Source organism: Barbus barbus (genome assembly GCF_936440315.1).
Source record: "Barbus barbus genome assembly, chromosome: 43".
NCBI lineage: Eukaryota > Metazoa > Chordata > Actinopteri > Cypriniformes > Cyprinidae > Barbus > Barbus barbus.
Genome location: NC_136721.1, coordinates 23,063,402 through 23,080,217, shown reverse-complemented (window position 1 = coordinate 23,080,217; position 16,816 = coordinate 23,063,402). Strand labels below are relative to the sequence as shown.

The 16,816-nt window shown below is 35.1% G+C and overlaps 1 protein-coding gene across 1 annotated transcript in view; it reads right to left on the bottom strand.

The window, feature by feature from the left end:
* The window catches only part of notch1a (notch receptor 1a), a 38,216-nt gene extending 22,659 nt beyond the window's left edge, over positions 1 to 15,557 (bottom strand). The window contains exons 1-11 of the mRNA XM_079405589.1: positions 15,203 to 15,557; positions 12,621 to 12,693; positions 5,679 to 5,941; positions 4,517 to 4,855; positions 3,163 to 3,285; positions 2,832 to 3,065; positions 1,735 to 1,890; positions 1,471 to 1,656; positions 1,281 to 1,394; positions 1,046 to 1,159; positions 23 to 256 (exon numbers count right to left, since the gene is read on the bottom strand). Of these exons, the coding sequence (XP_079261715.1) occupies positions 23 to 256; positions 1,046 to 1,159; positions 1,281 to 1,394; positions 1,471 to 1,656; positions 1,735 to 1,890; positions 2,832 to 3,065; positions 3,163 to 3,285; positions 4,517 to 4,855; positions 5,679 to 5,941; positions 12,621 to 12,693; positions 15,203 to 15,260 (1,894 nt within the window). The 5' untranslated portion in view covers positions 15,261 to 15,557. The remainder of the gene's footprint in view (positions 1 to 22; positions 257 to 1,045; positions 1,160 to 1,280; positions 1,395 to 1,470; positions 1,657 to 1,734; positions 1,891 to 2,831; positions 3,066 to 3,162; positions 3,286 to 4,516; positions 4,856 to 5,678; positions 5,942 to 12,620; positions 12,694 to 15,202) is intronic.
* Between the last annotated feature and the right edge of the window lie 1,259 nt (positions 15,558 to 16,816).

Below are 16,816 nucleotides of genomic sequence, written 5' to 3'. Positions count from 1 at the left end.
TTTATGAGCGTGCATGTGTTACCTGTGGTTCCTTTAGGACAGGTGCAGGTGTACGCGTTCTCTCTGTCCTGGCAGGTGCCTCCATTTCGGCAGGGTTGGCTCAAGCACTCGTTTATGTTGGTTTCACACAGGCGGCCCGTGTATCCGGGGCGACAATCACAGGTGAAAGCGGCCATGCCGTCCCGACACACGCCGTAATGACAGGGGCTCGACGCGCACTCATTGATGTCCAGCTCACAGTGAGCACCACCAAATCCTGCAGAAATACATTTGAAAAGCCATATTTAGAATGTTGGAAGTGACACTCGTTTCATATGTGAAGTGGTTAGCCTTTCATATCATAATATTATAATACCGGGAATTTACATATGATACAGATTTATTTATTGAGTGTGTCTCATTTCTGCATAGGCTGCATATGTCATTGAGGCTGCCTCAATGTTTTTGGTGTGGAAAATAAATAAATAAAAAATAAAATACAACAAAAACAAGATAAAATAGATTAAGATTAAAAAAGATAAAATAATAAATAATAAATAACAATAAAATAATAATAAAAATATATACAATAAAAAAATGCTAGATCAAAAACCTAAACTAAAAACTTAAATCAAACTCGAAAGAAACTTTTGCCTTGCCAACTGAGTGAAATAAAATAAATTGGAGTATTAAAATATTGCTATAAAATAAATGATTCTTAAATTAAAAAATAAAAATTGTTGATAAAGAATTTAATAATAAAGAAATACTTAAAACAAAAACTAATAATGACAAAAGCACATAAAATAAACTTAAAATGAAAACCGCAAAATAAAAAATTTAAATTGAATGCAAAATATTCTCGAATATAAAATATAAATAATTCTAAAATTCCTTAAGATACAGTTACAAAAACAGATTGCAAATTATAAAGCTTCAAAAAGGTGGAATATTTGAACCAAAACAGATGTGAAAATGTTTTTGGTGCTAGAGAATATCACAACTAATATTATAAATGGACTTCAATGGACTGCAAAAGTGCAGAATATGACTTGAAGATGTGTACCTGGAGTGCATTCGCAGGTGTATTTGTTGGGTCCGTCTGTGCATTTAGCACCATTTTTACACGGTGTGCTGGCGCACTCGTCCACATCCACCTGACACAGATTCCCAGAGAACCCTGTAGGGAAAAATGCATACCACGTTTATTTTGATTTCCCGCAATGCATCCTCATTGCTAGTTTTTATGATCAGAGTGTCTCTATTTTTAGTGTCTCTAAAAATAATAATGCTGCAGTCACCTTTGGGACATTCGCAGTGGAAAGAGTTGATCTTGTCAATGCATTTTCCATTGTTGAGGCAAGGTTGTGATGCACAGTCGTCCGAGTTTATTTGACAAAACACACCCTCGTAACCTGCACACCAAAGCAATCCATCAGAATAACAGTAATGATGTGCTTTTGATGCAGGTCAATGGTCAAAGACTAATACCTGGCATGCAGATGCAGTGGAATCCACCGATCTGGTCGAGGCAGGTGGCATCATTCTGGCAGGGGTTCGACTTGCACTCGTTGACGTCCATCTCACAGCGTGGACCTTCATAACCTTGGAGACACTTACACTGGAACGAGCCTTTAGTGTTGAGACACCGTCCGCCATGCTCACATGGGTTTGCACCTGAAATGCAAACAGTATTGTAGTGCAAAATTGTATTGTGTTTAATGTTCTTTCTAATCGATCATGTGTTATTCTTACCGAGCGAGCACTCATCGATGTCTTGATTGCAGGCTGATCCCGTGTACCCGGGCGGACAGGTGCAGATGGCTTTTCCACTCACCGGGTTCGTGTCGCAGTTTGAGCCCTTCTGACATGGATTACTGATGCAGGCATCGTCAAGATGACACAGAAGGCCTGTGGGTAACAGTTTTGTTATTGCTAACTAAAATTAAACCTTAAGAATAGGTGTTGGTTACTGAAATTAAGCTGGAATAAAAATGTAAATATATAAAAGATATGGTTTTCATAGACAGAAATGAATTAAAATGCAATTTTAGTATAAATAATGCTATAAAATGAAATAAACTGAACTAAAATAAAATATTAACGTATGCCAAGACAAAAACTATTGTTTTCGTAGGTAGAATAAAAATTAAACAAATTGAAATATAAACTGTCCATTTTGACAAAAATTGACAAAAAAAAGTAAACAATTATAAAAATAAAAGCTTTTGGTTGTATAAACAGAAATTAAACAACTGAAATATAAATAAGGCCTATAAACTAAACTAAACTGAACTAAAACAAAATAATAAAATAAAAATAAAAATATGAAAGATATTGGTTTTATAGACATAAATGAAACACAACTAAAATATAAATCATGCTCATAAAATAACCTAAACTGAACTTAACTAAAACAAAATATAAAAACTGTTGGTTTCATAGACAGAAATATACATAATACTCATAAAATAAAATGAACTAAAATAAAATTAAAATTAAAAATATAATATGGGCAAAAGAGAAAAACAAATAATTTACTAAAATAAAATTAAAATAAAATATAAAATAAAATCTTAGATGGAAAAACAAACTCAGAAAACTTGAAATGTAGAAATGTTGCCGTGGCAACTTAAATAAAATAAGAATAAGTTGAAATGAAAATGAAATAAAATAAGTAGAGGTATGAAAATGACTAAAACTTAAATTGAAGTATAAAAAAGACAAAAGCCCATAATAACAAAAACTTACAAAATACAAAAACTTGATATAAATAATACTCCAATAACACTGGTGTATAAACAGTTTAAATTAGTAAGAAAATGAGGTTGAAACTGCACAAACAGACGTGCCTGTGCGTCCGTGTGGACACTCGCAGAAGAAAGACGCGACTCTGTCGTGGCAGGTGGCACCCTGTGAACAGGCGGCGCTGGCACAGTCGTCGATGTTCTCGCTGCAGTCGTCGCCCGTCCAGCCGTTCACGCACACGCAGTGAAAGCCGCCGATGGTGTTGTGACACGTCCCTCCGTTCTGACAAGCGTTAGGAGAGAGCTCGCACTCGTCCACGTCCTCCGTGCAGTACTGACCTGAAGGAGGAAGGGGTCAGAGGTCACATGTGAGGTGCATGCAAAATATTTATTGCATTGTATGGTTATTATTAATGTGGAGTATAAAATGTAGTACCGGTCCAATGTTTGTCGCAGTGGCAGTTGTAGGTGTTGACGCCGTCGATACACCTGCCTCCATTCTCACAGGCATGCTGGGTGCAGTCGTCAACGTTATGCTCACACGTCTGACCTGTGAACCCTGCGAGAGACAAATGATTCACGTTCAATACACATCAAAGAGTCTGAGGCCGTACACGGATTATGTTTATGTGCTCGAGTGAGTAACTGAGACATCTAGGTCATTCATTGGGATTAAATATAAACTAAGACAAAAAAGCACAAACTGTTAATGAATAACTGTGCACATGCAGAATTATTAACGTATGCAAAGACAAAAACTATTGTTTCTGCAGGCAGGACTGAAATAAAACCAGTTTGAAGTATAAATAATGGTAATAAAACAAGCTAAACTGAAATGTTTACTATTTGAAAATGTTACAATTTTATTGGTTCATTTATTTAATCATTCACATATTTATAACATTTATTCATTTATAAAAAATATTCATTCTTTCATTTATATAATTGATTCATTCATTCAATCAAATCAATCAATCATAAAAAATATTTAGCAATTAACTCATAAATATTGATTCATTCATAAAAATATTAGTTCATTTAACAAAAATTATACATTCATACATTTATACAATTTATTAATTCATACATTCATTTACAAAAATAAGTCATTCATTCAGTGTTTATACAATGTACTCATTTCTTTATATACTTATAAAATGTATTTATTCTTTTGTTCATAAATATATTGATTTATTTAAATTTGTAAAAACTTATTAATATGTATTCATTAATGTTTACACAATTGATCATCTTTAATATTTTAAGTATTTATAAAATTGATTGATTCATTCATAAATTTATAAATGTATAAAAATTATTATTTATAAAACTTAATGATTCATTCATAAAATAATTTACTCATTTATAAAATATATTCATTCACAAAAGTATGTATTCATTCAATCATAAAATATTTATTTATAAAATGTATTCATCTATTTATTAATTCAATCATTCATAAAATATATTCATTTATAAATGTTTTTTAAATACTTATAAAATTCTTTCATTTATTAATTTATAATAATTTTTTCATTTATAAAAAATATATTTATCTATAAAACTCATTTATTAAAGTTTTTTTATTATTATTTGAATTATTCCTATTCAATAAATAAAATTCTTTCATTTATTAATTTATAATAATTTTTTCATTTATAAAAAATATATTTATCTATAAAACTCATTTATTAAAGTTTTTTTATTATTATTTGAATTATTCCTATTCAATAAAAAAAATGTGTTAAATCAAATTTAAACTTAAAGAGAAATACAAATAACACACTGACCTGGCAGACAAGTGCAGGCATAGGTGGTGTCACTAGTCTGTAAGCAGGTGCCTCCGTTCCTGCAGGGCGAGGGGTGACATGGGTGGTAGAGGCGCTCGCAGTGTGTGCCGGCGTACTCAGGTGGGCAGCGGCACAGGTACGATCCCACCTCGTTTATACAGGTGCCTCCGTTCCGGCAGGGGGAGGGCGAGATGGCGCACTCATTCACGTCCTGCCGACACGTCTGTCCGTGGAAGTTAGGAGGACAGGTGCAGATGTAGTGCGACTCAAATGCTGAACACCGTCCGCCGTTGGCACAGGGGTTCGATGCACACGGGTCAGCCTGTTGGCATGTTTTACCTGCAAAAAGACAGAGGTTAACCTATCATGCAACTAGGGGTGCAACAGATGATCCGTACGGACCAGGCCCCACGGTTCGGCATGCATGTGATTCATGAATTAACCGATTATGATTAACCATCAGAATGAAAGCTAATCATTTGCATGTTTTTGTCTTGCCAATTTACTCATTCAAGCAATTTTAAAACATTCATGTGAAAGAATTTGAATCGGGACTCTCACGCTGTTTATGCAACAGACAGCACGTGAAGAACCTATTGATTCCTCTTTCACATACACACAAAGTTACATTAAAATACCCGTTTTGGCAAGTATTCTGGTAAACAGTCAGTTTTGTCTTAAGTGAACGTAACAGCAGAGAAAGAAACTAGAGGTGTGTCAGTATTTGGTCTTAAAGAGACAAGCCTGTAAATACCCGTCTGGTCTGCTAATTAAATAACACTACAGCTGTATTTAAGATTAATCTGTATTTACCTTTTGCAGTGAGCACTATTGTGTTATTTTACACTTAATTATTACACTTCTGCACCTGCATTCTACTGTTACTGACTTTATTTGTAACTGTGTTATGTTGTATATTCATCTATGCTTGTAATTTGTGTAGTTGTTCTTGTTTTATTACTGACTTTATTAGTTGTTTCTGCTGTGGTATAGACGTAAGCGTTCACTAATTTTTTATTTTATTGTTGATCCGAAAAATTATCCCATTTATAACTCAAAATCCGTAATATGATCCGAACCGTGAGTTTTGTGATCTGTTGCAACACTACATGCAACCCATGAGGACGAGCATCAAGTCTGGGTGAATTATGCACATGCGTACCTGACCATCCAGGTGGGCAGCGGCAGGTAAAGGTCTCGAGCGTGAGCAGAGAGCATGTCCCACCGTTTCGGCACGGGGACCCCATGCAGGCATGATTGACGGGCGTCAGACAAAGCGGGCCGCTGTATCCCAGCACGCAGTCACAGACTGGCTCCACGTCATTGCCCTTCATCCGTGTGTGGCACACGCCTCCGTTACGACACTGCGACGGGCTGCAGGGGTTCAGGAACTGACACTGGGGGCCAACGAAGTCTGCGGGACACCTGAAGAAACACAAAACATGGAACAATGTTATTATTGTTTAACAATAGTTTAGATCATAATGGTCTCAGAAAGTAGATAAACACAAATTCAGAGTATGGGTCACCATACTTGGCCACACGTTACTTCACTTTCTTTTCTTTTCTTAACATGCTAATTATATTAATATATATTTGTTTATTTATAGTCATTCACTAACTCATGCATTTGCAAAGTCTGCAAGAAAACTAAATTAAGATTTATAATGTAATTACTTAATAGTTTGAGAGCAAAACAGTTTCAAGAGAGTTAATATGAACACACATACATATATATATATAGGATATTTTTAGGACACCCTAAACTATACACCTTTAGACTATATTGTATTATAATATATTAATAATTATATTTTACTTATATATAATAATTAAAATATAATAATATATTATACTTTTGTTAAGGGTTATACTCTTGGTAATTGGTTTTGTATATTTTATATATTTGCACACATTCATTAATTCATATTTATACGTTTTTACTAAGTCTGAAGGACACCTCAAGAAACAAAACACACAGAGATTATAATATAAATAATTAACAATAGGTTGACAATAAATTTGTCTTAAAATGCGCTAAATATGACAAATATTGGCTCAAATGTTTCTTTTAGGCTTGTGGTCATATATATTTAGACATTAATTAGCCATGACATTAGTCATCAATTGAAAACCTTCAATTAAAAAACAAAACATTTTTTTATATTTTAGAAATGCATGTTTCCTTTAGTTAAAAATTGTTTTATATAACAGAAGAAGTCTATGGTATGTTCTCACTCAGATGGCCAAGTAAACGTATGTGTGTGTGTGTGTGCGCACATATAAAACGGTGTGTGAAAGAAAGACACTGTTCAAACTCATCTAAATTCCTCCGGGCGATCGGGAGCCCACACAGTGTCACATGCTCTCTCTCTCTCTCATATGAACACATACGAACACATCAAATGACACAACTGAACACTTTCTTCAACAGCCACTAAAGATCATTTCAAAAAGTGAAGTTGACAGTAAGATATAGTAAATGCAGCATGTTTTATTCATGTGAGCGTGTGTCTGTGAGCTGCAGCAGGTGTGTGCATAAATAAGGGCAGCTGTACTTCAGGACCCTCCCACTGCACTCTGCCCCTCCCCCAAAGCCTGTTGCCATGGCGAGTGGCATAAGGTCACTAAGGCAGCTCCCCAGAGAGGATCAAACTCCACCCCTCCCAAACTCCTGCTGCTGATATCTCACTTTTATCAGCACAGAATCTCCATTGGTATGATTTGATCTCATCCATATTAATCATTTCCATTTATTCGATCTTCTATGTGCTTATCGTAAGTCTGTATTAAACATATCACAACCTGGGCTGAACATATCAAAATCCTAGTGCTTAATGTTTCTTTCTCAAATTTTAATTTTGAAATTAATTTCAAATTTTTAAATGGCAGAAACTCGGATCTTAATATAGAGTTTATTTACAAAATGTAGTGCATTGTGCCTTTATGAATTAATTGTTCTTAAAAAGTAAAGAAAACTTCTAAAACATTTAAAAAAAATTTCAAACAATTTAATAATAAATATATAATAAAAAATTAATGTAAAATAAATTTATATATAGATTTTTTTCAAAATGTAGTGCGTTGTGTTTTATATAATTTGTTCTTTAAAAGAAAAAGTAATAATAATAAAATATTTGATTTGCTAATTGACATGCAGTAGTTTAATAATAAAGACGACATCCCATGGCAAACACTTGCATGCGCAGATGCGTGTGTGTGAGTTTACTTGAGGCATTAACGCAGTCTCTCTCTCTTTGTCCCTAGAGACAGAAGCAGAAGTCGTCTGCAGCCCGTCGTGGCAACAGGTCCGAGAGCAGGAGTGCGTGTGAGATTCGACTCTGAACAGATGCTGCAGTGACCTGTGACCCCTGAGCACATTTGTCTGACTGCAGGCTACAGACCCCCCATTCCAGTGGGCCGGTCTACCATCTGCTGCTGCCTTCTGTGTGTGTGTGTGTGTGTGTGTGTGTGTGTTCACACTACAGACTTCCTGCCCTCGGTGTGAATCAAAACAACAAACTTTCATTTTCTGTGTCTGGCCCTCAGAGCCAGATTCTCATGCTTCACACCTTTACAAACACGAGACTTTGGGGCCAATTTGAATCAGGTGATGTTCTGATGATACAAGTAAGGAACTGATTAAACATTAGGCTATGTATTTGTTTAGATGAATTTCTGGCATTAAAAACACTTTTCTACCATTTTAAAGAATAAATGATTTGATCTCATCAATGACTCATTGATCTAGTCTTAGATCAGAGTCGTTCACTTATATCAAAAAATGTGCTTTTGTCATTTAATTTTTTTTTTCTATCTTAGTTTTAATTTTAGTATTACCTCAAATTAAACTTATTTTATTTCAGTTGTTGCCAAGGCAATATTTCTCGTTAGGTTAAGTAAGTTTAATTAAATTAATTATTTAAGTTTAATTATTTAGCCTATACTGCATTCACTAATATTTTTAATTAGCTTTTATTTTTATGTTTTAGTTTAGATTAGGTTTTAGTCATTTATGTTGTACATTTATCAGTCTGACATTTAACTTTATTTAAATTAACAGAAAAATACAGGTGCTTACATTGTGATTTTGAACTCTAGTTATTGGTTTAGCTTCACATGCACATTTTCAGTTTTGGAACGAGGACAGCAGTACAGCAGGTCGCTAACCATAAACTGTGCATGCAAAACCACACTTTAAACTAAATGCATGACATGGAAGTTTATGAGAAATTCTCGAATGTGGAAGTTACGCAATAAACGTCATGCAACCAGATGCTGCCGTTTCACACAGTTTTGGAGGAAAGACAAACCATATGCATGTCTTTCTGTCTCCTGCTCACAAACATTGCGATTCATTCTACAAATAGCTCTCGTAATGCACATCATCACCCCAAAATAAAGCACATGCTTCTAGTATGACGATGTATTCAAAATACACACACAAATCTATTCGATTAGTCTCAAAATTATGACACCCATCCAAAAGCTGTCACCGGTCCAATCACAACCAGTGATAGAAGATCATAAAACATTCCAGGATTCAAATGACAACTCTGGAATTCTGATTCATGCTTCCAATTAACTTCCCACCCTCCAACATTCCAGAAGTTCCAGAAGTGATGTCAGGTGCCTTTAGAATGATCAGGAGTTATAGAACACTTAATCATGTTTGTACATTTTAAACTAACTATTATAAATTGCATTATCGCACATTTTGGAATTGCATTCACATACATCACTAAAACACCAAGCTCAAGAAAAATGGAGCCCAAAATAAGCTGTTGACTTTCTCCAATCAGGAACATCTGACATCTAGAAAGACAAAGTGCGCTAAATTATTTCAGAATTCTTGCCTTTAGAAGCTGTTGATTAATACAGGACTGAATTCAATAAACAAATGTTTTCCCCAATAAGCACTGAACTACCATTACAAACATTACTACCATTAAAAACATGACAAAAGGATGTTTAACAAGACTGCACATCAGTGTTATTTAGTATTTATACAGTATTCATTAATATTTACAATTAACTTTTCACTTTTATTTTTTTTTAAGCTTTCATTTTAATTTAGGTTTTAGTGCTTTTGTGATTGTATTATTTTTTATTATATAATTTTATATAATAAAATGTAATATTTTTTAAATAAATAAATAATTTATTTATTTTAATTAACTACAACTAAAACTGCTATAAACACAACCAAAACTGACATGGCTTAGCTTGTACACCCCCATAACTCTGACCACACCTAAAAATACTTGAAATAAGTGGTTTTAATATGGCATCACCCAAAAAGGTCAAGTTTCTGAGTCTAGAATTAGTATGTAATCTAGTACGACTACAATCCGTGACAGTCAGTACCCTGCACATTATCTGCTTGAAAAACATCAACGATCATCACAGGCATCTTTAACTTCACATAAAGTAGGACATCCTCTCACGAAATGTCAGAAGTTCATGTGAAGTTTACCAATGTCGAGCAGCGCCGACGCAACAAGTCAGAAATCCCCCACACACCTACGCACACAAACACCAGACATTTACAAACAATTTCCAAGGTTGAGAATCAAACCACACAGGAAAGGTGTCAAAGTTCACATGAGATATATTTGGGAGAAAAAAGGGATCAAAAATATCTCTGCTCTTCCTGTTTATCATCGGGGTCATCACAACAGGATGTTCAGGGTCTGTCCCGCAGTGTATGTGTCTTCGAACTACTCAACAATGAGAGATACGATCTCTCTCATTTTTTCCAGACTGATTCATTCATTAATTAGTGCCATTTGACAATACAATCATAACTGTTATTATCGCTCATACTCAGCATTACAGATCTGAACAAACACCAGAACACTAGGGTATTAAACATTGCTACATATGTGAATGATGCCTCAAATGGAGCAGCTCGTTGTAGGCAATAAAATAAGTGAAAATTTCCATTGATTTGCTCTGAACAAAAGACTAGAATAACAGATCAGTAAGCAACCATATAGAATGACCTAGCAACCATCCAAAAACAGAACACCCTAGCAAAAAACAGAAATAGTGTCAAAAAAACAGAAATAATGCAGTCAAAAAACATACAAATCACCCAGAACACCCTAACAACCAATCAGAACACTCTAGAATAATAATGGCAACTTTTTCACAGGCATGCACTCGCAATTTCATGAAAAGAGGAAAAAAATGGTTGTGCTTTTATTTTAATTTTAAGCAATGCAAGCATAAAGCAAGTCATCTTCTAGATTGGAAAGTGCATGATTAAATGCAGAACGAGAAGCGTGGCTAACAGTCTCACACACTTGTTTGCTTTTAAATTTCCCCCCTTTAAAGCGTCTCACACACACACTGAGGCCTTTCTCATGAGTTCCTGCAATCTTATTACCCCCTCCGCCATCTGCCCTCCAAAAAAGACACCATTCACACACACACAAACAGCCTCCCGGGTGTAAGAAAACACACAACAAAAGCAACAAAGATCAAGAAACAAACAGTTTCAAACAAACATGCTCTGATTTTGATGGCCAAATCATTGTGAATCTTGCTATATGCATCCTATGAGAATAAATGCAAGTTTTATTCCATGCTTAGTGTGTGTGCGAGACAATAGGAGGTGAGGGCCAGCTGTTGGGCTGAATGGCATGAATAGACATTGACAGAAGCAGCGTCCCACTGCAGCAGGGCACCAACGGACTACTGGGGGGTTGGTAGGGGGGTCTTTTATCTAAGTTTGAAACAGAATGACTATGGGCGCGTGCACGTTCGCACATGCGCACACACACTCGCAAGATGCTTAGAGCTTTGTCTGGTTGCTAAGATGGGGTTTGGGCCTAAAGATGGAATCTGGTTGATTACAGCTTACAAACAAATACACAGGTATACATACAAATACACTTTTTAGTGGTCAGCAAAGAACCACTGAGCTGCTATATGGTAGTTTGGAGATTCAGAAAGTTCTGGATTCGTTAGGTGTTTAGATTTGTGTTTTGGATTCTAGGTCTAGAACACAGAACTTGAGAGGAAAAGTTCTTTTTTTTTTTTTTTTTTTTACATGAAATGGTTCTCCTACACTCTTAGAAATAAAGGTTCCAAATGGGGGTTTTTACAGCAATGCCATTAAAGAACTATTTTTGGCTCCCCAAAGAACTTTTCAGTAAAAAAAGTGCGAAGAACATTTTAATGCTCTAAAGAAGCTTTTGTAGAGTGGAAAAGTTCCATGGGTGATACAATTTCTTAATGGAACCATCAATCCCAATAAAGAACCTCTATTTTTGAGAGTGTAGAAGAACCATTTTTGGTTCCTCAAAGAACCTTTCAGTGTAGAGTTCTTAAGAGAATCGCTTTTTCCTAGTATGAAGAATATTTTAATAATCTTTCCACTCTAAAGAACTTTTGTAGAATGGAAAGGTTCTATGCATGTTACAGATTCTTCATGGAACCATCAATACCAATAAAGAACCTCTGTTTTCAAGAGTGTAGAACTATTTTTGGTTCATCAAAGTTCATCAAACTTTTCCATGAACAATTCTTAAAAGAATCACTTTTTCATTTTAATGCTCTAAAGAACCTTTTGTACAATGGAAAGGTTCCATGGATGGAATTAAGGATCTTTATTTTTGAGCGTGCACTTTTACAAATAAAGCTTACAAATGCCATAGAAGAACCATTTTCGGTTCCTCAAAAACCCTTCAGTGAATAGTTCTTCCTTACTGTGAAGAACACTTAATAAACTAAAGAACTCTTTCCACTTAAAAGCACTTTTTGTAGAACAGAAAGGTTCCATGGATGTTAAAGGTTCTTCATGGAACCATCAATGCCAGTAAAGAACCTAAGAGTAGAAGAACCATTTTTGGGTTCCCCAAAAAAACTTTCAGTAAACAGTTCTTAAAAGAACCTTTATTTTTAGTGTGAAGATAATTTTAATGCTCTAAAGAAGCTTTTGTACATGGAGAGGTTCCATGGCTCCATGAAGAACTTTTTACCATCCATCAATGCCACTAAAGAACCTTTATTTTTGGGAGTGTGTACAACATCAGACTAAAACCATTTTTGGTTATAACCAAAACTTTATTTTTCAGAGTATGTTTTTGTAACGTACCTGCATGATGCTTCTCCGCTTGGCTTGAGCTCACATATTCCTCCATTCTGACAATATTCTGAGCATCTTTGCCCTAAACACAAAGACAAACATCTGTCAGTGCATCCCAACAATCAGCTAAACCACACAAATCACTAGCAGAAAACCAGGTCGAACATGCACCCACCCACCTGTGCATCCCATAGCACACCTGTCAATGCAAACACATATGCTAACTCCTCACAAAAGAACCTCACCACCTATAGACTTGAATAAAGGGCCCGAGCCCTTTGTTTTGTGGCCCCGATGGAGAGCCACTGGCCTTTTGTTGGGCTCTGAATAACTGACTTTGATGGAGGAATAGAGGGGGGTTCTTGACTATTCATTCAAAGAGATCCTGAAAAATCCAGTTATCCAACACTGCGCCTGGAAATAGCTCCACATCCTCAACAATTCCCGCTCCATGTGGCAGTCAGCCTTTAACAAGGGTTTAAACTCAAAATACAGTCTTCCTGTTTCAGTATTAATATATCAGCTTCACACTAGTTTAAGTTTAGCTGACAGTACTAGGATGTGCACATCTTGACTTTCTGCAGTCTGGGTGGGCATTCAAGTGTTTTAATAAGCCAAATTTGTCCATTTATGTAAGGAAGTATATTTATTTTGCAGAAGCATGCATCATCACACTTTAAGGATTAACAGCGCATATAGGCCAGTCGCTCTAGACTGCAGTTGTGCACTTGTTGAATGAAACCAGCTGCCTGCAGGCCGTCTTTAATTGGTAACGACCGTCTAGAGACAAAGCTCTTAGTCAAAACTCTCAGACTAGTCCTTATTACGGATTAAACCACTAGTACTAATTCTCTTTTTGCTTCTTCAAAACAATGAACATCACTGCACAGACTAGGCCTCACAATAGATTTCAGTTTTTGACTACTAAACTTACAAAGTAATTTTTTGACTGAATAAATTTACATGACTTTTTCAGTCATTCATGATTACTGGAAATAGATTTCATTTTTTTTTTAGAGATTACGATTAAAATATTTTAAAGTTAAACATTTTTCTATGCTTTTTCCATGAGTTTTTATTTAATTTAATACATTTTATCATTTAATTCTATTATTATTTAATATTTCTATTATACAATAGATTTATTAATCATATTATAAAATGTAAAAAAAAATTATATATATATATATATATATATATATATATATATATATGTGTGTGTGTGTGTGTGTTAGTATAAGACAATATATACAATACATTTTATTGTATTTTTTTATTCATTTCAATGACTTTTCCAAACATTCTAAAATATATTATAAAATTAATAAATTGTATTGTTATATTATAAAATTTTATTATATTTAAATATAGATATATAATTCATTTTATTTTATTAATTTCGATGACCTTAACCCATAAAATTGCCTGAAATTTCTCAGTGACTTGGCACAATGTTTTTTAATGAATACTATGGTATATGAATGTATTTCATGTATGCCAGTGCTTTATATATTTAGTACCATTACTGTACCATGGTACCACCACAGTACTTCTTGTTAGGATATTTTGCTTACTTGTTTACCTCAGGTTTAAGTTGTGCAGAATTTCACTTTTTTAAGCGTTTGTTTCGCTTCCTGTGTCTTCTGTCTAGTTGTGGTCATTTCCCCTGTCTGTCAGGCTCTCGGTTCCTCCACGTGTGTGTGTGTGTGTGTGCGCGTGTGTCTGTATGTATGTGTGTCTGTGTGTGGAGGGGGAGCGCGCGCGACAGCTGTGGAGCCCACGCCGCGCGGACAAAAGAAATCAGAGTCCAGCACGAGCCCATAAAACACCGTCTCGAGCCATTGTTTACCAGCGCACGAGAACAACAGCACAGCCCCTTCCTCCTCCTCCTCTTCCTCCTTCATTCACAGATCGCTTTCCTCCAGACTCCACACACAATGCAACTCAATCAACATCAGGGACAAGACAACGCACTAAAAACAACCGCAATAACTTCAGAAATCATGTCATAAAGTTACAGAGATACTTCTGATGTTACTCAACTTTAACGTGAAGACATTAATCTGTGATCTTTACGGTTATGCGTGTGATAACAAGAACAGAGTTACATAAGTGAGTGAAAGAGATAAATAACAATTCAGATGAATAGGAAAACTGTATAGCTAAACTTGCACTGAATTACACTTTTGAATTTATAACAATATCGATCACCAATCAACATCATAAATCCGAGCGAGGGAGATTTGATATATTCTATTCAATATTGATTTAACGTTATATTTTCATAACCGACATCTAATGTATTTCCCAATTGTGCATATACAATTCTATCATGCTAAATTCATGACAGTAAAACACTCGACTCAAAAAAAATGAATGTAACTGTAAGAAAGAGGAAGTTGTGGAGAAAATAATAATATCATGTTTATCCCAATATCAGGCTATTATGTGCAACAAGTGACGCTCAAATCACAAGTTGCGCAGAAATATCACTACAAGAGGAGCAAAAACAAACTCAGAAGTGTGCAAATGAATCAACTTAGACTCATACGACTATATAATGTTATTAGAGTTACATTGATGTTTGATACCTTGCGTCGCGAGCGATGCTGCCGTCAGGAGCGTTAATTTCACCAAGAAACGGTTCATAACTCCGCCTCGGCGTTACAACTTCTTTAAAATCCTTCTTGAAGCTCTCATAGATCCCCAAAAGTCTTCTTTAAGTCTCCAGAAAGTGTAAACGAGTTAGAATAAATATCCGTGTTAATTAATAAATAAATCCCGACGTCTCTCAGGAGCGTCCGCTCGCGGGAAACTCTGCTCGGTTCTCCGTTTGTAGCGCGCTGACGTCACTGTCGCGTGGGACTCCTCTGAATGATTCTCACGCGCCCCTGATATTATCCCTCCGCGCAGGTACTGAGGGGGAGATTTCCTTCAAATTAATGTGGATCTGAAAAACAAAATAAAAGGAACAGAACACTCCCTCCACAGTTTAGTTTCGCCGCAAGGGAAGAAAAAAAACAAGACTTTCTCACGCTCTCTTGCCAGGGTGAATGTGGGATATGCAGGTTTATTCCTGTCCCATGTGGAGGATGGAGGAGGGACTATAGGGCGGATCACTGCTTTCTGCTGGCGCCAGCTCGGACCCAGAGCAAAGGGGGGGAGGCCTGATTAACAAATATACACCCGATGCTGAAGTCTTTTGTCCCTAAATTCTAAAGGAGGGAAAAGTTTTTGTAGCCTACCACCAGTGGGAAAAGTCCCATGTATTTTGTTGGACAAGGTATTTGGGCAAGAGCAATGGTAGCTTAATAGGCTGCTGTTTTTCTGACACTGTACCATGGTAAAACATTGGCTTTTTTGACATAATGGTAATACCATGTTGTTTTTGAACATACTAATTATAAAAGTACTTTTTTTTTATTCTTGTAAGTATAAAACAAAGCTTGAGGTTTACGCTTTAAGCAACATATAGGCTATATAATTTTACTTTGAAAAATCATTTATATTTTTTTATTTATACAGTATATGTATGTGTGTATGTATATATAAATATATATTTTTTTACTCAATAATTGCTGGTAAATTATATATATATATATATTAGTGCTGTCAAGCGATTAATCGCAATTAATCACATCCAAAATACATAATATATATGTGCACTGTATATTTATTATGTATATATAAATGAACACAGATGCATGTATATATTTAAGAAAAATATGTTAAGTTTATACATTTTAAATATTTATATATAATATCAATACATGGAACTATTTTCAAAATATATACTTTGTTTGTATGCAAACATTTCAAGCTTGTAGTACCATTGTATATATATAAAATGCATTGGACAAGCATCACCACATTCATTTTTTTTAGCACACATAAATACAAATATCATGCTATTACCAGTTCTTGAATACAATTACTGTACCATTGTACCACCACAGTACTTTTTTTTGCACATTGCTTAGTCATACTCTCTTTTTCTCTCTTTATCTCACGCAGTTCAATAGTCATCTCTAAAATGATCAGTAAGTGGATCAACAATGCCAGAGGAATTCCCCTTTCTATGACCTATAACTGCATTGATTGCTTTCATTTCTCTTTTAATGTTTCAATTTGTGATCTGTGTAAATGCACTGTCGTTCAAATATTGTTTTTGTTCACGTACAAGTTTTATTTGTTTTTCCCCCCCG